Source organism: Nicotiana sylvestris, chromosome 6 (assembly GCF_000393655.2).
Source record: "Nicotiana sylvestris chromosome 6, ASM39365v2, whole genome shotgun sequence".
NCBI classification, from domain to species: domain Eukaryota; kingdom Viridiplantae; phylum Streptophyta; class Magnoliopsida; order Solanales; family Solanaceae; genus Nicotiana; species Nicotiana sylvestris.
Genome location: NC_091062.1, coordinates 37,844,990 through 37,871,630, shown reverse-complemented (window position 1 = coordinate 37,871,630; position 26,641 = coordinate 37,844,990). Strand labels below are relative to the sequence as shown.

The 26,641-nt window shown below is 38.6% G+C and overlaps 1 protein-coding gene across 1 annotated transcript; it reads right to left on the bottom strand.

Moving 5' to 3' along the window:
• Nucleotides 1-3,795: 3,795 nt before the first annotated feature.
• Nucleotides 3,796-23,978, bottom strand: LOC104220935 (protein SEEDLING PLASTID DEVELOPMENT 1). The gene is made up of 9 exons (XM_009771929.2): nt 23,491-23,978; nt 17,301-17,515; nt 15,984-16,134; nt 15,512-15,703; nt 14,522-14,684; nt 14,174-14,406; nt 13,090-13,266; nt 12,804-12,926; nt 3,796-4,249 (listed from the first exon to the last, which is right to left on the bottom strand). The coding sequence occupies exons 1-9, from the start codon at nt 23,893-23,895 to the stop codon at nt 3,941-3,943; spliced, it is 1,968 nt and encodes a 655-aa protein (XP_009770231.1). The 5' UTR covers nt 23,896-23,978; the 3' UTR covers nt 3,796-3,940.
• Between the last annotated feature and the right edge of the window lie 2,663 nt (nt 23,979-26,641).

Here is a 26,641-nt window from a genome sequence, read left to right as displayed (position 1 = left end):
AAAAGTGAGAAAGAGAAGAGATCATTGTGTTGCCCCCTTGCCGGGCTATTGTTGAGTTGAGGTTTCCTTGCATTGTGTTCTTAATTGATACTACGGATGTTTAGGTTGATGATTCTTCGTGTTAGGTGTTGTAACAAGTTTGGTTATAGCTGAGTAGTTAGGTGTTGTAACAAGTTTAGTTATAGCTAAGGTAGTTAGATGTTGAAACTAGTTGAGTTATAGTTGAGGTAGTTAGATGTTGAAACAAGTTTTGGTTAGGGCTGTTTCTCCCTTGTCGGGACGTATATACTTGTACTGTTGAGTTCCCTTGTCGGGATAGTGTAGTCTATTGTTGATCCCTTGCTGGGATGGTTAATTATGATTATTGTGGACTGTATATTTGGAACGGGTTACGCGCCGCAACATTATTAGATATTATATTGGATCGGGTTGCACGCCGCAACAGCTATATATGTGGATCGGGTTGCACGCCGCAACAGCTATATATGTGGATTGGGTTGCACGCCGCAACAATGTTAAATGATAAGGGATCGGGTTGCGCGCCACAACAGTATTGTTATTGTATTGATTGTAGACGTCGAGTTTTTCTCCATACTTTATTAAGTTTCTGATATAATTGATATGTTTCCCGAAGCATGTTTCCTCCTCCCTTTAAAACTGTTGTTACCTGTTTATATCTCTGCTGTATATTATATAGCTTCACAGGTTTATCTAGAGTCTGGTCCTAGCCTCGTTACTACCTCGCCGGGGTAGGTCAGACACTTACCAGCACATGGGGTCGGTTGTGCTGATACTACACTCTGCACTCTGTGCAGATACCGGAGCGGCACTTGATCAGTAGCAGTAGCTCGGGAGCCATCTTTCAGTCCACCGAGACATCGAGGTAGCCTCGCAGGCGTCCGCTGGCCCGGCGTCTCCTCTATCTTATTATATATTCTGTTATCTCAAGTATTCGAGACAAACACTGTTATATTTCTTTCAAACGGTTGTATTTAGTACTCTTAGTAGTCCGTGGATGTTGTGACACCAGGTTCTGGGTAGAGGCATGTATTGACTTTCGAAACATTCTGGTTTTATATTTATTTAAGACTACCGCTTAAATCTCATATTTCGCTGTTATTTAACTGTTTATTTCCTTGTTAATATAATTGGTAAGAAGTTTTAAAATAAAGGAGCTAATGATTTCTAAGTTCGTGGCTTGCCTAGCTTCTACGAGTAGGCGTCATTACGACTCTCGAGGATGAGAATTCCAGATCGTGACAGGCGCAATGAAACTGAACATATATATCCATAGCACCAACGCGACGTATGTTTGGATGTATATATATCATGCGTGTAATTCCAATACCCAAACTTAATTAAGATTAGGCACACGAGGATCTTGATTCACAAAAGAGCATAAGACAGGGGAATCTTGGCTTACCTAATTGTCGAATAAAATAACTGTGAAAAGTTGTGTTAGAATGACCTTTCAGGACCTTAACAGGGGAAAGTGAAGGTTTAAATCCGTACAATTGAATCAATTACCGCAATAATAAACTCAGTGTAATCTTACACAGTAGGGTCTGGGGAGAATAGTATATACGCAAATCTTGTCCTATTTTGTGGAGGTAGAGAAACTGATTTTGATAGACACTCGACTCAGAAAAAGCATAGTCATAACATAATTAAAAAAACATACAGTCACGAGGAAGCCATGAAAAAAGACACAGTAACAAAAAGCAATAAACAACATGATAACAAGAAAACCAGACAATTCCTCTCTTACGCCTAACTAACCATGTGTTGATTAGCACGAATTTGAATATCCATTGGTACAATATAATTAGCACCAGGTTATGACTAGTGACGTTGCTAAAAGAATTCAACTGCGCAGAAAATATACTGCACACAATCAGCAGAAAGAAAGGTGCATAGAATATTCAACTTTAGTTTTACTTTATATTTTTGAGATCAAATGGTGTGTAAAAGTAGAAGGAAAATGGATTTAGAAAGTTCGTTTTAAACAAGTGTACGTGTCACTAGTTGTACTACTTTTAGTATTGTCTTATTTGAACCCCTAGCTAGTCAATTAAATATTATGAAATTTAGGACTATATCTGGTTGCCTATATATAGTTCAAACGTTGCAGCACAATATATCTCCCTACATTTCATGCAATAATATTACAACTTAAGTCTAATTTCAAGAATGGCTAGTTTAAGATTTTGTTTCTGTTTCGTTCTTATCTTGATTTCATGTATATGCTCCGAAAGTCGCCCTCTCGAGCCATTTTCAACAAGGAGGAGGAATACATTAATGGAGACCGCTCAGGAAATTTTGAGGGAAAGATTGCAGAGAAAAGATGCATTTAAGTATCATGTAAACCGGTTTAGTCCCGGCGGACCTGACCCTAAGCATCATTAGGGTACTAGTCTTCAATTTTGAGGAGTCATCGTGTTTAGTGGCGGGTCCTGGATTTAGAAGTGAATTTTGAGGTGAAGATGTGGGTTTAAAAGGCTTTTCCCGTTTCAATTTACGTCACAATGTTTGAACATGCACGGAGTGCCTTTAAGAAATAAAAAAAGATTTTTGAAGTTTTTGATTATGAACATGCCATAATATTTCTGTGGTTATAAGACTTTTGAAACTTGAGATATTAAACGTTCCAATATTTGTGTAGTTTTAAAACTTTTGATTATAGATCAAACAAAAGGTTTAAGTTCAATCCATTCCATATTTTTTAAAAAAAGTTAGTCATTTTTATATATAAAAAGTTGTCATTCTTTTTGAACGAATTAAAAAAAATGGTCCCAAATAAACTTGAACTGGTGAAGTATATTTTTAGCCAACTTTATACTTATTTTTCTATACATAAGGTTCTAGTCAAAAGTTGCAATTCGAGTATATCCGTTAAAAAATCTAATTCTTGAAAAAGTTCCTGAAGAGACATGTAGAGAAAGCACAGTATTCAAGAATAGGAAAGGAATGTGTAATATGAATGACCACAGTGCTCCTCAACATGGATTAAGATTTACTTGCATTCCTTTTCCATTTTAAGTCCTATAGTGATGTTGTGATTGAGACATGAAGTCATTATCGGATGATAATTATTTAAGAATAATAATATCTCTTTATACATTTCTTATGTCACACATCTCAGTATCCAATCATTTTGCCTCTTCAGCAATTGGCAGACCAATTGAGAGGTACTACGTACATGCTTGAAGGTATAGGTGAATTAACACAGCTATAAAAAAAAAAAAAAATTGGCTGAAGCATATATAATATTGTGGAAAATATTTAGGATAGCCTTTGTTTTATTGAGAACCAACATATACCGTTTATTTGAATTATCACTTAATTACACAGCAAACTTAAACGAAAGGTTCATTGAATTATCACCAACCATGCTACAACTTCATTATGTTCGCTTCTTCCTGCAAAGGTTTCATTACTTGATCTGGAAATATTGGCTTTATAATAAAATTAAATCTTGAGTTTCATAAGAGCTGAGTTTTTGAAAGTTCATTCATCCATTTAAGCCTGTCTAGGAACGCGTGGATTATGGAACCTAGCTTAGGAACCTTTTGATCCTTTCAACAATGTGATTATTCTTCATATTCAGGAGCTTACGCAATATCGTGAAACAAGTCCAACTAAAGAAGCAGATGAAGCATCGGTCTAAGATAATAACCATATCTATATGGAAGGGCAGCTCTGTTGATATACATCTTGAGTTTCATAAAGTAGAAGCTTGAGAATTCGAACAATTTGAGGGCCATAATAAAAAATATCAGAATCCAAACCCAAATATGTAGGTAACCATTTGTATTTATACCCAATAGATTCAGAATATGCTCAATAGATGTTGAGGGATGCACTATGTAAGGTGTGCTGGATAGTAAGACATTTCTGCTCTGCTAGAGACAAACTGCTTTAAAACAAAACAATCTATTTTCTATTCAGGTAGTAGAGGTAATCTGTCCAACGTATAGGCAGATCCATTTGATTCAGCATTCGGCCTCAATAATTCATCAACTTCGCTCTCATCATCAACTCCTTCACTATCCCGACTGTCTTCGTCAGATGCACCGGAGAAAGGGAGAATTCGAAGCCTTACATCCGTCCCTGCTCCAATTCGCTCTGATTTTAGCTTGTACTTCCTAATAAGATCCTTCTGAAGCAATATAATATTTGATGGCCTAGGGAGTAGCTCAACTTGTTCCCCTTTTGGAATTACTACACGCTCCATGGCTATTCTAGCCTCCTGCAAAATCCACACACGGCTTTGAAATTGTGAGAATGCATGGAAGAAAAATATTATTGATTAATATTCTATGTTACAATGAGCCCTATTTATATGTATTCATAACACATAACATACTCCTATTACATAAGGGACTAGGACTAATTACATATATTCACATAACTATTCTAACACTCCCCCTCAAGCCGGTGCATATAAATTATATGTACCGAGCTTGTTACATATGTAGTTAATACGAGGACCAGTGAGGAACTTGGTGAAAATATCTGCAAGCTGATCATTCGATTTCATAAATTTTGTAGCAATATCTCCCGAGAGTATCTTTTCTCTAACAAAGTGACAGTCAATCTCAATGTATTTAGTTCTCTCATGGAACACTGAATTTGACGCAATATGAAGAGCAGCTTGATTATCACACACAAGTCCCATCTGACTAATCTCACCAAATTTCAACTCCTTGAGCAACTGTTTGATCCAAATTAGTTCACATGTCGCCATAGTCATTGCTCGATATTCTGCTTCTGCACTAGACCGAGCAACTACATTTTGTTTTTTGCTCTTCCAAGACACCAAATTTCCTCCTACTAAGACACAATATTCAGACGTAGAACGTCTATCAGAAGGTGATCCTGCCCAATCAGCATTTGAGTAACCAACGATCTGCTCATGGCCTCGATCCTCAAACAATAAACCTTTGCCTGAAGCTGATTTTATATATCAAAGAATACGAACAGCTACATCGCAATGACTATCACAGGGAGAATCCATAAACTGACTCACAACACTCAAAGGAAAGAAAATGTTAGGTCTAGTCACTGTGAGGTTATTTAATTTACCAACCAACCGTCTATATCTTGCAGGATCGCTAAGAGGCTCCCCTTGTTCTGGCAGAAGTTTAGAATTCGGATCCATCAGAGTGTCAACAGGTCTACAACCTGTCATCCCTGTCTCTTCAAGAATATCTAAGACGGCATACTTTCGTTGTGAGATCACAATACCTGAGCTAGACTGAGCGACCTCAATACCCAGAAAATATTTTAATTTGCCCGGATCCTTGGTCTGAAAGTGCTGAAAGAGATGTTGCTTCAATTTACTAATATCATAATGGCGATTAGGATTAAGTGTGGACCGAATACCTTTTTGTAGTGCAATCGGTTGACTAAGAGGAGACAAGTCCGCAGTATTAGCAAGGTCAGGTGCAGGACGTGAATCAGCTGGGCCTGATGTTGGGCGCAGACAACGATGATAAGTCAGGAGTGGTGGAGCTGTAGAAGGTTGAACTGGATTAGGTGGTGGCACTGGAGTTATAGTTGGTGGAACTGGACTAGGTGGTGGCACTGGAGCTATAGGTGGGGAGCTGCAACTGGAGCTATGGAGGAAGATGAATGGGAGATAGGGACTGAATCTCCAAAAGACGGAACTGGTAACACCTCAAAAATATCTAAGTGATTACCTGGACATGTGAAGTATGATTGGGTTTCAAAGAAGGTGACATCAGCAGACATAAGATACCGCTGGAGGTCAGGAGAATAGCATCGATATCCCTTTTGCGTTCTCGAGTAACCCAGAAATACGCACTTAAGAGTACGAGAAGCTAACTTATCTTTTCCTGGAGTAAGGTTATGAACAAAACACATACTCCCAAAGATACGGGGTGGAAGAGAGAACAAAGGTAAGTGGAGAAACAGGACGGAGAATGGAACTTGATTCTGGATAGCTGAAGAGATACGATTAATAAGATAGCAAGATGTAAGAATTGCACCTCCCCAAAAACGCAGCGGAACATGAGATTGTATGAGTAGGGTACGAGCAGTTTCAATAAGATGTTTATTCTTTCTTACAGGTACCCCATTTTGTTGGGATGTGTACGGACAAAATGTTTGATGAATAATCCCATGTGAGTTCATAAACTGCTGAAATGGGGAAGACAAATACTCTAGGGCATTATCACTACAAAATGTGCGGATAGAAACCCCAAATTGATTTTGAATTTCAGCATGGAAGGTCTGAAAAATAGAAAACAACTCAGATCAATTTTTCATCAAAAATATTCAAGTGCACCTTGAATAATCATCAATGAAACTGATAAAGTAGCGGAATCCCAAGGTAGAACTGCCCCGACTAGGGTGACTCTGCTCGATTATCAAGACGCCACGAGAAATGGGAGCAGGTATGCTTACTGAGCTGACATGACTCACACTCTAGAGTGGTCAAGTGAGATAAGCTAGGTACCATTTTCTGAAGTTTTGACAAACTGGGATGTCCCAACCGTTTATGTAATAAATCTGGTGAATCAGTAACAAGACAATTTATTGAAGGAAGACAAGATGCGAGTCCATGTGAATTTGCAAGGATAAGGTAATAAAGTCCATCTGATTCATGTCCGGTACCAATGATCCGCCATGTACTGCATTCCAGAAATATGATCAGATGCACCTGAATCAATGACCCAAGACTCAAAGGTTGAAGATTGGGAGACACAAGTCATGCTACTATCTGTTTGAACAACGAAAGTTATCCCTGAAGATGTCTGTTTACATGCTTTATACTGAAGGAACTCCATATAATCGGGTATAGAAACCATCTGAATTGCATTGGATCCAGTGGATTGTGAGTCAAAAACTTGTGATACGAATGCCATTGTAATGTTTACGCCGGAAAAAAAAACAGATTTTTTTAAATTACTATTCATGCCGGAAAAATATAAAAGTGGTCGGAATTTGATTTGAACTAGATGGGTAGGCTCGAAATTGTGAGGATAGCAAGTTGTCCTGAAAGAGTTTCGCGAAGAAGTGGTCGGAAAGTGGCCCACGCACCGACGCGTAGGTCAGAACCTTTGCCGGAAAATTTCTATTGCCGGCGCGTGGCAGCTTTACTGCTAGAGAAATTTTAACGGGTTGGTCGTTGAGGGGTGATCTACCTCGTGATGGTGTTAGTTTTTGCACAACACCGACAGAAAATGACTTTCACGTAGACAGGCCTTAGGTCACCGGAAAAATTGCACGATGACTAAGTTGCTTCTTCCCGGTTAATGTCGGAATGACGCACAACGATGTTTTCTTACTAACGCTCCGATACCATGTGAAAATATACGGGAGAAAAATATTACTCCTTTCGTTTCATATTAGATGAGGTAGTTTGACTCGGCAAGGAGTTTAAGAAAAAAGAAGAAGACTTTTGAAACTTGTGGTCTTAAAAGCTTAAGGGGTAAAAGATTTGTGGGGCCATGACATTTGTGTGGCTATTAAAGCTTCTCATTAAGGGTAAATGAGTAAAATAAAGAGTTTAAAGTTGAATTATTTCCAAATTTAGAAATGTGTCATTTGTTTTAGAACAGACTAAAAAGGAAAGTACCTCATCTAATATGAAACAGAGGGAGTATTGATTAATATTCTATGTTACAATGAGCCCTATTTATATGTATTCATAACACATAACCTACTCCTATTACATAAGGGACTAGGACTAATTGTTTTAATCAAAAGGGAGAGAACTCCCGTATACAAGAGGTATACCAAAAAGTAGAGAATTTACATCAGAATATGATTCTCTACAAAAGACGCTCAATCTCCTATACAAGAGCTATATGAGTGCACCAAAAAGCGATCAAAGATAAAAGACTATTCTTAAGATGTGAAAAAGAGACTCAATCCCCTCAAAAGCTCTCCTATTTCTCTCCCCCCAAACTATCCATATGAGTGCTAACGGGGCAAACTTTCACGCCTTTTGCTTTCTTCTACAAAAACCGGCTCAGCTATATAACATTTCCTTTACAGAACTTGGCATCACCCATTGAACGCCAAAAAGATTCAAGATTGCCCTCAACAAAACCGAGGACACATGGCAATGCAACAAAAGATGATCAACTTCTTCCCCTGAGCTTTTACACATGTAGCACCAACTAACAAGTGTAACTCTCTTTCGCAGATTTTCAGTAGTCAAAATCACTCCCCTCGCCGCTAGCCATGCAAAAAAGCACACCTTCGTGGGCGCCTTAGGAATCCAGATCGAGGAGTATGGAAAAGTGGCCTCCTCTCTCACCAACATGCTCTGGTAAAAGGACTTTACGGTGAACAAACCATCGTCACTCAAACTCCAACTCCAAGAATCACGAGATGGCTAGGGTGTCTTGCCTATATAGCAGTGTCAACAAATCTTGGAGCTCTGCAATCTCCCAATCTTGCATATTCCTTCTAAATGAGAGGTCTCATACTATCCCTCTTTCATGCTCCTTACGAATCTGTTGAACCATCAATTCCTTCTGGTTTGAAACTCTGAAGACGTGGGGAGAGAGACCTTCAGAATATCCTCTCCACACCACCTATGATTCCAAAAGTTGTTTCTCCTTCCATCTCCCACCCACAAGTGATGTTGCCACTGAAGGCTTCCCAATTCTTCATGATGCTCCTCCACATGCCACACCCGAAAAGTGTTGTGATTGTCTTAGTCCTCCAACCCCCTCCCGTGGAATCGTACTTTTCTACTATGACCTCCCTACATAGAGCATGTTCTTCTACCCCGAATCTCCACAGTCACTTCCCCAACAAAGCTCTGTTGAATACCGTAAGACCTTTTACTCCAAGTCCACCCTACTTCTTTGGGGAAGTGACTGTCTGCCAATTCACCAGATGAAACTTTCTAGTTCCATCCGCCGTATCCCAAAGAAAATTACTTTGAAGCCGCTCCAGTTTTTCTGTGATGCTCACGGGAGCTTGCAACAAAAACAAGTAATAGGTGGGCATACTTGATAAAATGCTTTTAATAAGCATTTCCTTACCGCCTTTAGACAAGTACCGTTTCTGCCAGCCCGCTAATCTTTTTCAACCCTTAGTCCTTATGCGAAGCGCCCAATGGGAGACCTAGGTAAGTAGTGGAAAAGGAGCCCACCTTACATCTGAGAACATAAGACAAAGCATCAATGTTAGCAACCTCACCTACCGGGAAAATCTCACACTTGCCGAGGTTGATTTTGAGTCCTGATACTATCTGAAACCACTAGAAGACTTGCTTCAGGCAAGTCAACTGATCCATATCGACATCACAGAAAACCAGGGTGCTATCCGCAAAGAGCAAATGAGAGACTCTTTGGGCACTGAGTACCCCGATCGGAGCTGAGAATCCTCTCGAGAAGCCACCGCCCGCCGCACGGTCCATCATTTTACTCAGAGCATCCATCACTAGAATGAATAGCATGAGGGATAGGGGGTCCCCTTGCCTGAGACCCCTGGAGCTGCCAAAGAAACCACACGGGCTACCATTAACTAGGACAGAGAATCTGACTGAGGAAATGCAAAACTTGATCCATCCCCTCCATCTTGCCCCAAAACCCCATCCGCATCATAATGAAATCCAGGAACTCCCAATTGACATGGTCGAAAGCCTTTTCAAGGTCCAACTTGCATAGTAAGCCGGGTTCTCTATTTTTCCTTTAGGAGTCTATAAGTTCATTTGTCATCAAAGCAGCATCCAGGATCTGCCTACCTTCCACAAACGCATTCTGGTGCGACCCTTCCGGCACCTAAAGTTCTTATTGCTAGCAATGCTATGGTCTTGTATTCTTCTGGTAGGGGCAAGAAAAAGGTACATATAGAAGATGTATGTCCAATTTCGTCACGGATTGGAGGAGGGGATATGTCCTTCTGGATGGAGGATAAACTATTAAACTTCGGGAAGTTTTTAGGTGTTTCTTTTGAAGGGAAGGAAGATAATGTGCTAGAACTGTTGAGGGAGATTGGGCAACAGTCTTTCTATGATGGTGTAGGGAGGGAGTTGGGCCAAGGTGTTAAGCAAACTAACTTAGGGGATGTAGTGGTGTACCAGAGAAGGGGTCGGGTATGTGACAAGAAGGAAGGGAGCTCGGCTAGGGGATGGGGAAAAGGGGGATATTGTTACTTATGGAAGTTAAGATTCTTTTATGGAATGTGAGGGGGATGAATGACCCAAACAAAAGGGTCACCATCAAAGTGGGAGTTAGAGGGTGGGGTGCTAACCTAGTTTGTTTTCAAGAGACAAAAATGGAGGTTTTGTCGGATGTGATTGTGACGAGTGTTTGGGAGGTAGTTGGGTAAAATATGACTGGATTCTAATAGTGGGAAGTGTTGGGGGCATTCTTCTTATGTGGGATGATAGAAGCTTGAAGGTAAAGGAGATTAAGAATGGAGTTTTTTCTTTAGCAGCATTTATCAAAGATAGGGTGAGTGGGGTGGAGTGGGGATTTGGGGAGTGTACGGACCGGTAGGAGAAGGGTCCAAGGTATTTTTCTGGGAAGAACTGGCCAATGTGATGGGGGAATGGGATATTCCATGGGTTCTAGGGGGAGACTTTAACACTATTAGATTTCCGGAGGAGAGATTAGGGTGTAGTCTGATTTTGAGGGCCATAGAGGAGTTTTCTGACTTCATCAATGACCACTTTCTCATTGATCTTACTCTGTCAGGGGAAAGGTTTACTTGAGCCAGGGCAGAGGATTCCAACTCAAGGTCTAGACTTGATAGATTTCTGATATCGCCCTCCTGGGATGAGCTGGTGCCGAATGTGCTGCAGATTCCTTCACCTAGGCGGACTTCAGATCATTTGTCTATCTTGCTAGACGGATGCAGAGGGGGGGGGGTGCGTGCTCCCTTCCGATTCGAGAACATGTGGTTGAAAGTGCCAAGATTTGGTGACAAAATGAAAGAACGGTGGACAAGTTACGGGGTACCAGGGACACCTTCATTCCGTCTTTCGAAGAAACTTAAATTGCTCAAGGGAAATATTATTAGGTGGAATAAGGAGGTTTTTGGGAGGGTAGAGGTTAAAATGAGGGAACTTATGCATGAATTGGGGGAATTAAATAGAGGGAAAGGGGCGAGGGAGTTAGATGAATCTGAGAAAGCGAGATTGGGGGAGGTTAAGAGGGAATTAGTCGAGTTAGCAATAGCTCAAGAGACTAGTTGGCGGCAAAAATCGAGGGCGTTCTGGTTAAAGGAGGGGGATTCGAATACCAAGTTTTTCCATAGGGTGGCGGTTGCAAATCGAAGGAGAAACTTCATAGAGTCCTTAGTTGTGGATGAGGTTTTATGAGAACTTATACAAAGAGGAAGTTAGTTGGAGGCCGGCTTTGAGGGGAATAGAGTTCAACCACATAGGGGAGGGTGACAGTGAGTGACTAGAAAGGGCTTTCGAGGAGGAAGAGGTGCACGAGGCTGTGTCAAGTTGTGCTGGTGATAAGGCCCCCGGGCCTGATGGTTTCTCCTTGGCCTTCTTCCAGCTCTGTTGGGATACCATCAAGGGAAAGTTGATGGAAGCCATTGAATACTTCCATGTGAATGGTGTTTTCGAGAGAAGCATCAATACTTATTTTATTACTATTGTGCCTAAGAAAGAAGGTGCATCTTGTATCAGAGACTACAGGCCTATTAGTCTTGTGGGGAGCATTTACAAGATTATTTCTAGGACTAATTACATATATTCACATAACTATTCTAACAGAAATAACTCCGGTAATGAAATTATTGGTTGATTTATCTGACAACATAGATAACTATTCAGGACAGATGGGAATTATCAACAGAAGATTATTCAAATACAGTGCTGGATCCATCAGGATAGCAACCACTCTTTTCCCTTCTTCGCTGATAAGTTCTTTTTCTTTTTCTGCTTTGTTCTTCTGTTTATTTGGTTGAGCTAATGAATATCAGTTCAATTTCGATTCAAGCAATAATTATAATGAACTAACATTACATGTAGACACTATCCTCAAGCCCCACACCCATTTACGACTACATCCAGAAGCATTACAAGTTAGTTTTAACTGTAATGAAGTTCTAGTAACTAGAGTGCAAAATGTGGATGGTGACGAACTCCATTTCCTAATAAAAGAAAGGGCCTTTGCAGTTCAGGTAGTTAATTCTTTTTTTGGAAGAGTATTAGCAAGTTGATACTTTTTCAATCTGTTGGCTAATTAAGCTTGTCTAATTTGCAAAGAGAATTCCTCTGGAAAATTGACAGTGTAAGCAACCCATGACCTTAATTTGAATGCTCACACTCCTTCAGCATTCTGCATTAGATTCTAGCTAGTAGGATAACATATTTTTTGACTACTACCTTCAGATGAGACCTTAGCAAGAAGACACTTCACACAAACATTTAAAACATTAGTCTGGAATGAAAACTTCATCTCGTTTCCGTTTCAAGTAGCAGTTAGTTTGAAATGAAAACATAGACTTTTTTCCATAAAAAATAATGAAAACACAGACTTGGTTAATCTCAAGTTGAAGTTCACTTTATCTTTTGTTTCATTGCAAACATCAAATGTCCTTACACAGCATGAGAAGATGGTGCAGTAGATATGTTACAGGCAAACGACACCAATGATTTCATTGGAACCTCCATGTTTTCCAGATAGTGAAAATTAGCATTTCATCATAAAGTGAAAAGCCAACTTAAGAGTAGTCATCACTCCACTTTATCATGCAATGCCCATTATCATATTGGTGGAGATTAGCAGCTAGAGTTTTCAAAACTGTTTTTTCCCGAAAAAAGTACTAGAAAAAAGAATACAAGGGGAAATTACCTCCAATGCATCAATCTTTTCAGAGTCATTCGTCTTAGCTTCAGATTCGAGAAACTCAAAGCCATCAGCAAAATCAACTATTAATGCCTGTATGGCCTTTGTTAACTGCGTTGAGGAGCTTGTCTGCAAAAGAAAAAGATACTTTCATATAAAGGGCACAATGATAGTGAATTTGAACTCTGAAGAGACAACAGATAACGCATGAAACAACTCATCTTGTTTTTCCCTTCTTTCTTCGGAACTTTCATTCAGTGAATAGATATTGCAAGTTCTCTCTAACAAATACCTTTGTCATATAAATAGGAATGCCGTGAGATTTTGCAGCTGCTTGAATCCGAGAGTTTTTCTTAAGCTTGGACTGCAGAGCAAGTAACACATCCGCTTCGCTGATATTATCAGTAAACTCAATGGCGTCATCGATGTTTAACTGTTTTATCCCTTGTATCACACTTGCCTCTGAGATCTACAATACCTGCTCAAGTATGAGTTCCACGAGAAGTTTTCATATAGAAGCTGAAGGAAGCTTTTTCACAGTTTTTCCTCTCTTCTGTTATTTTTCCCCCCATAAGAATCTCTTATTCCATGCCTTACTTTCCCTCATAGAACTTAAGAATCTTACAGCATAAAAAAAAAAGAGCTTTCTAATGAGACTTGTGCCACTATCTTTGCCCCGCATGCTGATCAGACTAACTCAAATACTTCAATAAATGACATAATTTTTTTTCTTTAATACGTGTAAATGATATAAAATTTGAAAGAGGAAGCTCTACAATTTTAAAACTAATCTTTTACAATTACTTTAATGAGTGACATCTTAAGGAGCTTTGCAAAGAAGAATCTCCCCTCTTTTCCACCTATACAAGGAGTGACGAGACTCTGCCAGCAACTATTTGTTAAGAAGTGATGAACACGAAGTTCTTTTTGCCAGGAATTTTTTAATAAAAATATTTGATGGGCTTGAATCTGGATAGTCAGCCAAAAGACAAAATCATTCCTGCTCGATGCATCTACTCTTCATTTTTGGGGCCACCAAGCACTTTCCCCAGAGGAAGGGGGATATGTGGGACCTTAACATGAGAACAGAGGCAATTAAGCATACTGGAGATGTTATCAAATTAGGTTTATCAGCAAATTAAATAACAATAATATGCTAATGCAGAACCAACATGTACTAGGAGGTAATTCAACTCTTTTGGAAATTGATTCTCTTCTAAAGGCCTTTTAACCATTTGACTACAAGCTCGGCAGTAAATCTGAAATAAGAGAACAGATTCTGAGACTGAGATTTTAGTTATTACCAAATTTATACATATTCAGAGTTATGACGTCATTCTTTTTTCCTTGGGAGCAAGTGAATCGTAATATCTTACCCCATATAGAAAAATGCAAAGGGCATTCTCACTTTCACCGGACCCTCCTTCCATGCTTGAATCTGTTTCTGAGATGAGCTCAGTAGAACCAGGTACACCTCCATTCATCTGGATAATATCTTCAACCAAAACTTCATTTCTCTCATCAAATGGTGCTTGGGTGGATGAACTTTTCCTTGTTTCATCTTGTGATCCTGGATTTATCTTGCGTGTTTCATATCTTGGGTAACGGCCTTCTCAACATGACATTAACACCATGGCAGACAACATCCCATTAGCATTCTGAAATGATTTATCAGCAACTTATTTTGTTAGGACATAGGAGATGAGGGAGGACTAGTAAAAGACCTGCAAGAATTGCATCTACTGTTGCTTCTAAATCAGGGTGAACTCTCAGTTCTGCCTTGGAGATTATCTCAACCCCACAGCTAAAAGCTGATGGACCCTTCCTCTCCAGCACACTTTTCTGAACGCCTCTCCTGCTTGCCTCTTCATCGCCAAGTGTTACACTCTGATAAAGAAATAAATGAATGCAACTATTTTACAAACCTGAAAAGAGCAGCTTCTAAATCGTCCAATAGTGCATGAGAGAGTAGAGAATCACGCCATCTCGTTAATGGTATGATGGCATCATTTGGAATAATAGAGTTAGACCTGGTGTCATCTTTTGAAACCAACTTTTCCACTAGATTCCAAAGTTCTATTGGTTTAGTATGTGATACTGAAATAAACTATTAACACTACACCTTCCCCATCAATAAAAGATACAGACAATCACCATAGCAAGGTAGATGCCCTTAAGCATTATTGTTTTTTATCTTCAGTTTCTCGCTTATTCTTGTTTCTTCATCCTCAGGCACCACTCACGATGCAATTGCATAGAAAATGTAGAGAATACATTGGTTCACTTTTTTTCTTTCTTGGATAACGAAATACATTGGTGCAGTTTATTGCAGTGATTTAAGTTTTCTTTTGTTTTACTCACCCTCCGTGCACCGCTCATGTTGCAGTTGCATAGACAATGTAGAGAATGCATTGGTTCACCTTATTGCAGTGATATTATTTTTGCACACTACTCATGAGATATAGAAAGGGGAAAAAGTAACATCTGATACGACTATGAACAGTTGGATGCCCCTAGACATCTGACTAGCTTCTTTGGAAATAGACGTTCTATTATCTACTACTGTGAAGTAACAAGAGAAGTTTCATTGAGAAATTGACATGGTTATCCATGCATAATATAACAGCATTTTTTCATCATTTACTAAGCATCAGCCCCAATGTTAAAATGTACAACTGACTATGGAAAAGGTTTATCTGTTAAACAATAACTACCTGTACTCCTCCAACCAGCATCTCCAAAGCAGGATTCATCACTAAATTATCTATTGTTACACCATGAGCAGTTGCAACTAACTGAATTCCTCGTTGTGCAATGGTGCTGGCAGCCATTGCCTCAAGTTTAGTACCAATCTCATCGATTACAATCACTTGTGGCATATGATTTTCCACTGCTTCTATCAGCACCTACAAAAATATATAAATAACAATCCTCATTGATCGATGATCACTTGGCTCACATTTGGAGCCACTCATTTAACGGAAGGCCAGATCCACCCAAAGCACACACCAGGTGTATCCTCAGGAAAGTGGTTCATCTAGGAAATGTTGTTCTAATTTTGCTTCCATCAATGTGGTAAGATGGAATTCCTCATCCAACAATAAATTACAGCGGTCGCGGCAACACAGCTTTTCAAAAAATAATTTTTTTTCATCTTGCTAACTGAGTGAAAGATCAAGCTCCTACCTCGTGTTGCACGTCAGAGTGTGGAACTTGCATCCGGCGAGCATTACCTATTCCTGCATGAGGTATATCACCATCCCCACCAATTTCATTAGAGGTGTCAACAATCATTACGCGCTTCCCATAATCATTTGCAAGCATCCTGGCTATGTCCCTAGGAGATAAAAAAGGAATCCTTATATACTCGTCTGCAGAATCTCATGGAAATAGTTTGATAGTGACAGTAGGTGCAACATGCACAATTGCAGTACATGTTATAACTGCAGGATTTTGTACATGTATCTGAGTCCAAAGAGAAATGAGAGGAGAAAGCATGCAAGACGGCACGGGTGTGAGGATACAATGATAATAACATTCAGACAGCTGAATCCTTGACAGAATGTTTGACAGCCTTCCATCACATTTTTGAGAAAGAAATGTGGGACGATGAGGAAGAAATACAAGAAAAAACACAATTCAAAAGCAACATTCATAATACACAACTAAGCATTCCCTGAATAAGAGATGTTCACAAATGCACTCATTTGAAGAAAATGCAAACAGATGGATAAGATATGCATAATAACTGGTAATGGCTCTTTATGCAAGACCCCCAACTAAGAGCGGATTTCATAAATTTTCTCAGAACTTCATCTCCACATCATTCCATTGAACTACAGTATAAACAAAGAGAATGTGTCTAGACGAGTTTCAGACATAAAACTCTAGCCGGATATGCCCACAAAGACTTCAGGAAAAAAATGCAGAAAAAAGAAGAGTTGAAGAAGTAAAAAGAATCACACTGTGAGGAAACTAGAAGATATGTAATACTATTATCAGCTGCTTTTTAAGGACCACCATGCAGTATTCACAAAGTGCAAAAAAAGTGTTTTGTTCCACCAACAAGAAAATTTCACACACAGGATTGGCAAAGACCTGATATAAAATCAACAATCAAGCTATTCACTGGTTTCAAGCTACACATGCACACAATGGGAAAGCACTGCCTGTTTCCAACCTTGAATGAGATAGGAAGCAGCTGTGTGGCATCACTCGCAAAAAGATGTAAGCAAGTTTGATTTGGAATTGGACATATTCGAAGAATGATTTCTGTTTGCCTTTGTTATTAGGTATCACTTCCTCCTATTCTCAAAATTGAGGCAAAATGTGAAGCAATACGAAATTACTTTCTTTCCAATGTCACGATCAGATATGTTATGGAAATGATTAACATTAAGGAGGAGGAGAATCAAGGTTAAACAGCAGGAATGTTTCTCTGGTTCATGTCATTGCGCATAAAAAATCAAATGGCATAAGATGAGCGCAAATACGAAGTTCAACCTGATAATAGTTGTTTTTCCAACTCCAGGTGGACCAATGAGCAGCAGAGAAGCACCATCTTTAACTAGATCTCGCAACGAGTTGGCACTTCCAGATAATGCACGGCCAACTCGACAAGTTAAACCAATAATTGCACCTTTCCGGTTTCTAATAGCACTAATTCGGTGTAAAGTTCTGCTAATGCCAGCTCTATTATCAACTGCAAAGTCACCAACCTGTAATATGAGAAACCATCAAATACAGTACAAACCAATTGTTACTTGTACTACCTTTCGCCTTGGAACTAGATGAATTGTTATCAACAACTATGCTAAGTACATTTCGTTGAAAGAAAAGGGTCATAGTTACTACTGAGTCTGCAACTAAATTACTAAAATAGCTGCTTCAATTAGGGTATAAAAGAATGTCTGAGTCTTTGAGCATATAATTAAGATACCAAACTTAAAAAAGTAACTTATTAAAACAATCAGGCAAAATATCAATGTTTCCACTCAAACGAAGGTTCAATATATGGAGAGGCAAATCCAGGATTTGGACATTGCGGGTGCCACAATACTTTGAACATAGACGTGTTACTATTTATACGGTCCAAATAAAGTAATATTAGTCGATTTGATCAACTTTGGGTTTTTTCGACCCTCATTGTTTTTGTCCTACGATTTATACGGACAAATCAATTAAAGGAAAAAATATAATAATTATGAAAACTTGGAAGAAGGAAACTAAATTTTTTTAACTTTATATTATATATATTCCCGGATTAATCAACTGGATTCAATTAGCCTCACGACATAATTACAGTGAGGCTTGAGCTAGTGGCAAACGCTAGTTTGATAGTTAAATAGTAGTAAATAGCCCTAATCCCATATGTATTAGGAGTAGGACATGTATTATATATATAGGGCTCATTGTATCATTGTCAATATATTAATCAAGAATATTTTCTCCCGTGCTTTCTCACATGGTATCAGAGCTTTGGTGAGAATAGATCGTTGTGCGTCATTCCAGCAACACCCGGGAAGAAAGAACTTAGTCACCGTGAGATTTTCCGGTGACCTAAGTTACTATTTGCATCAAAGTCACTAATTATCAGTGTTGTGCAAAATCCAACACCACCAAAAGGTCCCCAAGAGATAGGCGACCAAACCCCAGAAAAAAACCACCTGAAAACACTCACCCACGCGCCCTCACACGCCTGCAGGAGTTCTACCGCTGGCGGCGCGTCTGTCCCACGCGCCGGCGCGTGAGGGCTGTTCCGGCCAGAATTTCAAAAAGTTTCTTTTGGGCAGTGTAATCGTCTTGCTTTTCCGAGCCTACCCATCAAGTTTACATCAGATTCCGACGACTTTTTTATTTTCCGGCGAGCTACAATGTTTCCGGTGAACAGTAACAGTGAAACAGTGATTTCCAAACAATTTTCTGACCTTTTTCGGCGTGAACATTATAATGTCATTCTCATTAGAAGCCTTAGACTCACAATTCACTGGATCGAATGCATTAAATCCAATCCAAATGGTTTCTTTACCGGATTATATTGAGTTCCTTCAGTACAAAGCACGTAAACAGACATCTTCAAGATTAGCCTCCGTTGTTCCAACAAATAGTAGCATGACTTGTGTCTCCCAATCTTCACCTTCTGGGTCTTGGGTCATTGATTCAGGTGCATATGATCATATTTCTGGTAACAAATCTTTTTTCACTAGTATTTCATATTTTCAATCTCTTCAAACAGCCACAATGGCCAATGGGTCTCAAGCCATGACAACTGCAATAGATCAAGCAAGTCCACTTCCTTCCTTACCTTTAGACTCAATTCTTTATGTTCTTGGTAGTCCTTTTAATCTCATAGTCGTTAGGCGCTTAGCCAAATCACTTAAATATGTTGTTTTATTTCTTGATGACCTTGCTTTTATACAGGAACGTAGTACAGGGCGGATCATTGGTACCGGACGTGAATCAGATGGACTTTATTACCTTATCCTTGCAAAATCACATGGACTCGCATCTTGTCTTCCTCCAATAACTTGTCCCGTTACTGATTCACCAGATTTATTACATAAACGGTTAGGACATCCCAGTTTGTCAAAACTTCATAAAATGGTACCTGGCTTATCTCACTTGTCCATTCTAGAGTGTGAGTCGTGTCAGCTCGGTAAGCATACCCGCTCTCATTTCCCGCGACGTCTTGATAATCGAGCAGAGTCACCTCTTACTTTAGTACATTCAGATGTTTGGGGTCCTAGTCGGGTTAGTTCTACCTTAGAATTCCGCTACTTTGTTAGTTTCATTGATGATTATTCTAGGTGCACTTGGATATTTTTGATGAAAAATCGATCTAAGTTGTTTTCTATTTTCCAGACCTTCCACGCTGAAATTCAAAATCAATTTGGGGTTTCTATCCGCACATTTCGTAGTGATAATGCCCGAGAGTATTTGTCTTCCCCATTTCAGCAGTTTATGAACTCCCATGGGATTATTCATCAAACATCTTGTCCGTACACATCCTAACAAAATGGGGTAGCTGAAAGAAAGAATAGACATCTTATTGAAACTGCTCGTACCCTATTCATACAATCTCATGTTCCGCTGCGTTTTTGGGAGATGCAGTTCTTACATCTTGTTATCTTATTAATCGTATGCCATCTTCAGCTATCCAAAATCAAGTTACATTCTCTGTCCTGTTTCCCCACTTACCTTTGTTCTCTCTTCCACCCCGTGTCTTTGGGAGTACGTGCTTTGTTCATGACCTTACTCTAGGAAAAGATAAGTTAGCTCCTCGTGCTCTTAAGTGCATATTTCTGGATTACTCGAGAACGCAAAAGGGATATCGATGTTATTCTCCTGACCTTCAGCGATTTCTTATGTCTGCTGATGTTACCTTCTTTGAAACCCAATCATACTTCACAGGTTTAGTTAATCACTTAGATATTTCTGAGGTGTTACCCGTTCCTTCTTTTGGAGATTCAGTCCCTCTCTCCCATTCATCTTCCTCCATAGCTCCACCGCCTACAATTCCAGTTGCAGCTCCACCACCTATAGCTCCAGTGTCACCACCGAGTCCAGTGCCACCACCTAGTCCAGTTCCACCAACTATAGCTCCAGTGCCACCACCTAGTCCAGTTCAACCAACTATAGCTCCAGTGCCACCACCTAGTCCAGTTCAACCTTCTACAGCTCCACCACTCCTAACGTATCATCGTCGTCCGCCCCCAGCATCAGGCCTAGCTGATTCACGTCCTGCACCTGACCCTGCTAATACTGCGGACTTGTCTCCTCTTAATCAACCGATTGCACTACGAAAAGGTATACGGTCCACACTTAATCCTAATCCTCATTATGTCGGTTTAAGTTACCAGCGTCTCTCATCATCCCATTGTGCATTTGTGTCATCTTTGTCCTCTGATTCCATCCCTAAGTCTACAGGTGAAGCACTGCCTCATCCCGGATGGCGACGGGCTATGATTGACGAAATGTCTGCTTTACATACGAGTGGTACTTCGGAGCTTGTTCCTCTTCCTTCGGGTAAATCGACTATTGGTTGTCGTTGGGTGTATGCAGTCAAAGTTGGTCCAGATGGCCAGGTTGATCGACAAAAGGCTCATCTTGTTGCCAAAGGATATACTCAGATATTTGGACTCGATTACAGTGATACTTTCTCTCCCGTGGCTAAAATTGCATCAGTCCGCCTTTTTCTATCCATGGTTGTTGTTCGCCATTGGCCTCTCTATCAGTTGGACATTAAGAATGTTTTTCTTCACGGTGACCTTGAGGATGACGTTTATATGGAGCAACCACCTGGTTTTGTTGCTCAGGGGGAGTCTAGTGGCCTTGTATGTCGGTTGCGCCGGTCCCTCTATGGTCTAAATCAGTCTCCTCGAGCCTAGTTTGGTAAGTTCAGCACAGTTATTCAGGAGTTTGGCATGACTCATAGTGAAGCTGATCACTCTGTATTTTATCGACATTCTGCTTCAAATCTCTGTATTTATCTGGTCGTTTATGTAGACGATATTGTTATTACCGGCAATGATCAGGATGGTATTAGTAAGTTGAAGCAACATCTCTTTCAGCACTTTCAGACTAAGGATATGGGCAGATTAAAGTATTTTCTAGGTATTGAAGTCGCTCAGTCTAGCTCAGGTATTGTGATCTCACAACGGAAGTATGCCTTAGATATTCTTGAGGAGACAGGAATGACAAGTTATAGACCTGTTGACACTATGATGGATCCGAATTCTAAACTTCTACCAGGACAGGGGGAGCCTCTTAGCGGTCCTGCAAGATATAGGCAGTTGGTTGGTAAATTAAATTACCTCACAGTGACTAGACCTGACATTTCCTTTCCTTTGAGTATTGTGAGTCAGTTTATGAATTCTCCCTGTGATAGTCATTGGGATGCAGTTGTCCGCATTCTTCGGTATATAAAATCAGCTCCAGGTAAAGGTTTATTGTTTGAGGATCGAGGCCATGAGCAGATCGTTGGATACTTAGATGCTGATTGGGCAGGATCACCTTCTAATAGACATTCTACGTCTGGATATTGTGTCTTAGTAGGAGGAAATTTGGTGTTTTTGAAGAGCAAGAAACAGAATGTGGTTGCTCGGTCTAGTGCAGAAGTAGAATATCGAGCAATGGCTATGGCCACATGTGAGCTAATTTGGATCAAACAGTTGCTCAAGGAGTTGAAATTTGGTAACATTAGTCAGATGGGACTTGTGTGTGATAATCAAGATGCTCTTCATATTGCTTCAAATCCAGTGTTCCATGAGAGAACTAAACACATCGAGATTGATTGTCACTTTGTTAGAGAAAAGATACTCTTGAGAGATATTGCTACAAAATTTGTGAAGTCGAATGATCAGCTTGCTGATATTTTCACCAAGTCCCTCACTTGTCCTCGTATATGTTATATATGTAACAAGCTCGATACATATGATTTATATGCACCAGCTTGAGGGGGAGTGTTAGTTTGATGGTTAAATAGCAGTAAATAACCCTAATCTCATATGTATTAGGAGTAGGACATGTATTATATATATAGGGCTCATTGTATCATTGTCAATATATTAATCAAGAATATTTTCTCCCGTGCTTTCTCACAGACCCAAAACACGAAGTTTCTTCGCAAAATGTTGATTGACTTTTTTTATCCTTCAAAAGTTTTATATTGGATAAAATTATCATTATTTTTTAATAATTTAAAAATGAATTAAAATTATGGTTATTTATTTGAGGTACATAGAAGGTTCTAATATTTAGGACGTTAATTTCAAATAAGATTTTACCTTATATAAATTATTTACTTTTAAACTATGTAACATAACTATAATACCTTTCATGTTAATTTTCCTAATATTTACGTTAATCCTAAGAGAACAGAATGAAAGTGACAACAAAAAATATGAATTACAAATACATAGCCAAATTACAAATAGCAGGCTCTAAAATTTAGGTTTGGGCAAATCTCACGTTGTTTAGGAAACTTATTAATTGATTTTAAACCCTCAAAGTCAACGAAAAAAGAGTCTTAAAAATAGACATTAGGTATAATTTTTAAAAAGTCCTAGACATGCAGCAAGCCAAAACATCTGAAAAATGCTACAAGCAAGGTTTGATCTCTCGTCAATTGCCATCAAGGAGAAAACTTTGCGCCTCAACCACTAGCACCTTGCCACTTCTATTTATCCTATTTCTTACATACACACACACACACACACACACATATATATATATATATATATATATATATATAGAATTTCTACCGAAGCTTGCGGGTGGCGTACCACCCCCTCGGACCTCAATAGATCCGCCCCTGAGTATATGTGTGTGCACACATGCACCAAAGGTATTTGAACTTTATTGGTCGGTATTTGAACTTTAGTGGTTCAAATTCGGGATTTAATCACAACTCATTTGATTACTGGGTTCGAAAACAATTATTTGTACTTACTTGGTGAAGTTTGGGCTACCATATGTATACATACTTATATATATATATATATATATATATACACACGCACTTAATCATAAGTTTCATTGTGTGTGCGTGTGTGTGTGAAGCTCATCAGGGTTGGCCTGCCCTAATCAGAATCAATGCCTTCCTAATTCAATTGAATCTATAGTTGCAATTTTAAATCAATTGCTGGTACTGTAGCATGCAAGTAGCAGTAATTTATATTTGTTTAATTCTAACCTTGGATGTAGCATGTTGAAGATCATCTAGGGTTATTGGATGATCGGACAAGATAAAATCGCCAGAGGGAAAGCGAGCAAGTGGCTTACGACCCAAGTCCATAACCACTTCAATTAAGTAGCAAAACTCTGGATGTTCGCTAACGCTCCGCCGCATCTCCTCCGGTAATAGTGTCAGTAATCGACCCAATTCCACCTCAAACTCATCACCAATCAAAGAAGTAGAAGATGGCAAAGATGCAGATAAGCTCAAGAACGAGGGTTTGCTCTGTAATTTTATGGGTAATACGGTAAAGGGTGAAAAATGGAGGAATTGAAATGGGAGTTTGGGAGTTTGATTTTGGGAGTGAAAATGGAATTGTGGTTTTGGTGAAGAAGAGGAATGGAGTAAAGCAAAAGAGAGCATTGCTGCTTTCTTGGCGCTAAATTTGGCATTGGGATTTGGGTGTTTGAAGTTTTGACTTCTCCTACTAGTATGTGTTTCAGAAATTCAAGAGGTTTGACATAATTGAGCGGTTTAGCTTTGCTTATCCACTTTTCGTTTTTACTTTTTTTTTAATATATATATTTGGTTATTACTTATTGCAAATTGAATAATTTTGTAAAAGATATTTTTTTAGAAAATGTTACTATTCAGTATTTGGTTGGATTCTGAAAAACATTTTTTAAAATGATACTTTACAAATTAATAATACGATTAGTGAATCTGATAGTATTTTGATAAAAATTTTAGTGATTGTTTTTTAAGAGATTATTAAGATAGTTGCCAAGCAAATTGAATTCCGCCTAAAGGCACAAAAAACAATTATTTTCCTCATTTGGTAGTTTTTTTGGTTGTTTGGAATTTATCGTGACGGTCACGGACCCGTTTGGCCATAGATTTTGTCAAAATAAATTTGATTTTATTTGGCAAACACATATTTGGCCATAGATTTTGCCTACATTTTGGCAAAATCCCAAATCCCAAAACCAGCTCAATAGCTAGTTTTGGGCCAAAAATATCACTATTATATTTTTTTTTAAAATTGCACCAAACTTTTGTATTTTATAAAAGAGCCCACCATTTATTATTTTGTAACAATATTGCTTCGTTTTCTCGGTCATCAGATAGTGTATCATGTAGTTCATTATAAAATTAATAATTTTGTATCAAATTTATTTATGTTCAGGATTATGGTTTGCGATAATATAATGAATATTATTGATAATGGTATTGTTGGGTATTTGTGATAGTTTTTAGAACTTGTGGGTATAAGTCATGTTTCATATTTTTCCAAAATAAATTTGGGAAATATGTTTTGAAAACTGATGTCCAAACACATTTTCATCTTCAAACCAAGCTTCACCCAAATCAAATTTTTCAAAATAAATTTGAGAATCTATGGCCAAACGCTAGCCAAATATCAGAAAAAAATTAAGAAGGTATATGCCCTGATATACCAAAAGAAACTTTCTTGTAAACTTTGTATGCCCAAGAGTTTATGAAGCCTTGGCTTTGCTTTCCTCTTGACATTGATAGATGGGAGATTGACACAAAAGGGAATTTTTGGGGCCGGTCTTAATCGAGTGTTTTTAAAATCGGTGGTATTTATAAAATGACTTCGAACCCGCACACATCTATTTAGGGTTTCTTTATCGGATTAAATTATTTATCGAAGTCTACCCGATTGTCATACTTCTGCTCTTTAGGATTTTTCCACCGGACTGGTAGAATTGATGTTATTATTATTCTACCTATCTGCTAAGTTGTTCGCCGAAATCTGTCCATTGTCATACTTCTACTCTTCGGAGATTTCTCTATCGAGTAGGTAGAGTTAATGTTACATATTCTTTTATATATTTGTTCAGTTGTTCATCAAAGTCTATCTGATCGGCATACTTTTGGGGGGTTATTGTAACAAAGTGTTCTTTGAATTTGACTTTAATTTCAATTAAACCGGCTCAAATCTGCTCTAAATGATCTTAAATTTAAAACAAAGCTTCTAAATACCAGTATAATAATCCCCAATTACCAATTTAGTTAAATAACACCAAATCAAAAAGTCTCATTTTGTTTTCTTCAACACTTTCTAAGGTCCAACAATGGAGTTTTGAGATTTTTACAGTAAATCACCAAAATTTGCGTAGGAACAAAATATTTAAGCTCAAATTATTAGCGTTCAAACGATTTTAATAACAATCAATTATTAACTTTTATTTTATGTCACTAAACAAGAATGTCAAGCTATAAAAATTTAAAAATTATGGTGTTCAAGTAAAAAAGAGGGATATTCCGCTAAAATCATAAAAAATATAGACATTCCGCCAAGACCAGTCCCCTTGGGGGACACGTCGTGCAAATTTTTGTTAATAGATAGTCGTAGCCCATATAGAGTGGAATGTTCTCCTCTCTGTTTGGGATCAACTTTACTTTTAAACTTTCTAGTATAATTTTTCAGGCCCAATCCGATTGTAAGTGCTTCGAAGAAATATATTTTGTATGCTTCTTGATCAAAGTTGATCGTTGCCTCGTTTAAAGTTAAAAGTTGTACTACTTTTTTCTTACTACGGGAGGGAGGGAGATAGTTCACGAATACGGATAGGGGAGAAGAAAAGGATCTCTTGATGGAATTCAAACTCTGCAGGAATTCAAACAACCAAACGACTATCTGGAACAATCGTACGATTACATAGAACTCCATTTCTCGGTAAAATCAAGTTTGACTTAAAGATTTTCAAAAATATTTAAGATATTGGTGAAAGATAACAATAAGGTGAGAGGAACTATAGTATTTTCTGTTCTTTTGCATACTCGAAATGCATATTTTACTGTTCTATAACATTGACTTATCATTGCATGTTATCAAATTTTCCTTAGTGATATTTGTCACGCCTAATTCCTAATATGCTACTAATAACCTTACCACTGATGTGTGAGTTGGGTTCCCTTCAAAGTTTTATTCTAAGAAGTTTTGGCAGTTTCTAGTTGAGGAAAGAGATTCTCACTTGTCAATGAGAATTTTCAAATGTCAAACATGAGAGAAAGAGGAGCATCATCTACAACATAGCTTGAAAAGAGACAAGTGAAGTGATTTGCCGATTCATTATTTGCTAGTGATTTTATTTTAAACTATCAATGCCTATGAGAAATAACAATTGGCTAGATGGCAAAT

Coding starts and splice junctions, on each gene's coding strand:
- LOC104220935 (XM_009771929.2), bottom strand. CDS start 23,895: ATGCTCTCTTTTGCTTTACTCCATTCCTCTTCTTCACCAAAACCACAA. Junction 14,407..14,521: donor AGTAGATGCAATTCTTGCAG/GTCTTTTACTAG, acceptor CATGTTGAGAAG/GCCGTTACCCAAGATATGAA. Junction 4,250..12,803: donor AAAAGATTGATGCATTGGAG/GTAATTTCCCCT, acceptor TGGATTTTGCAG/GAGGCTAGAATAGCCATGGA.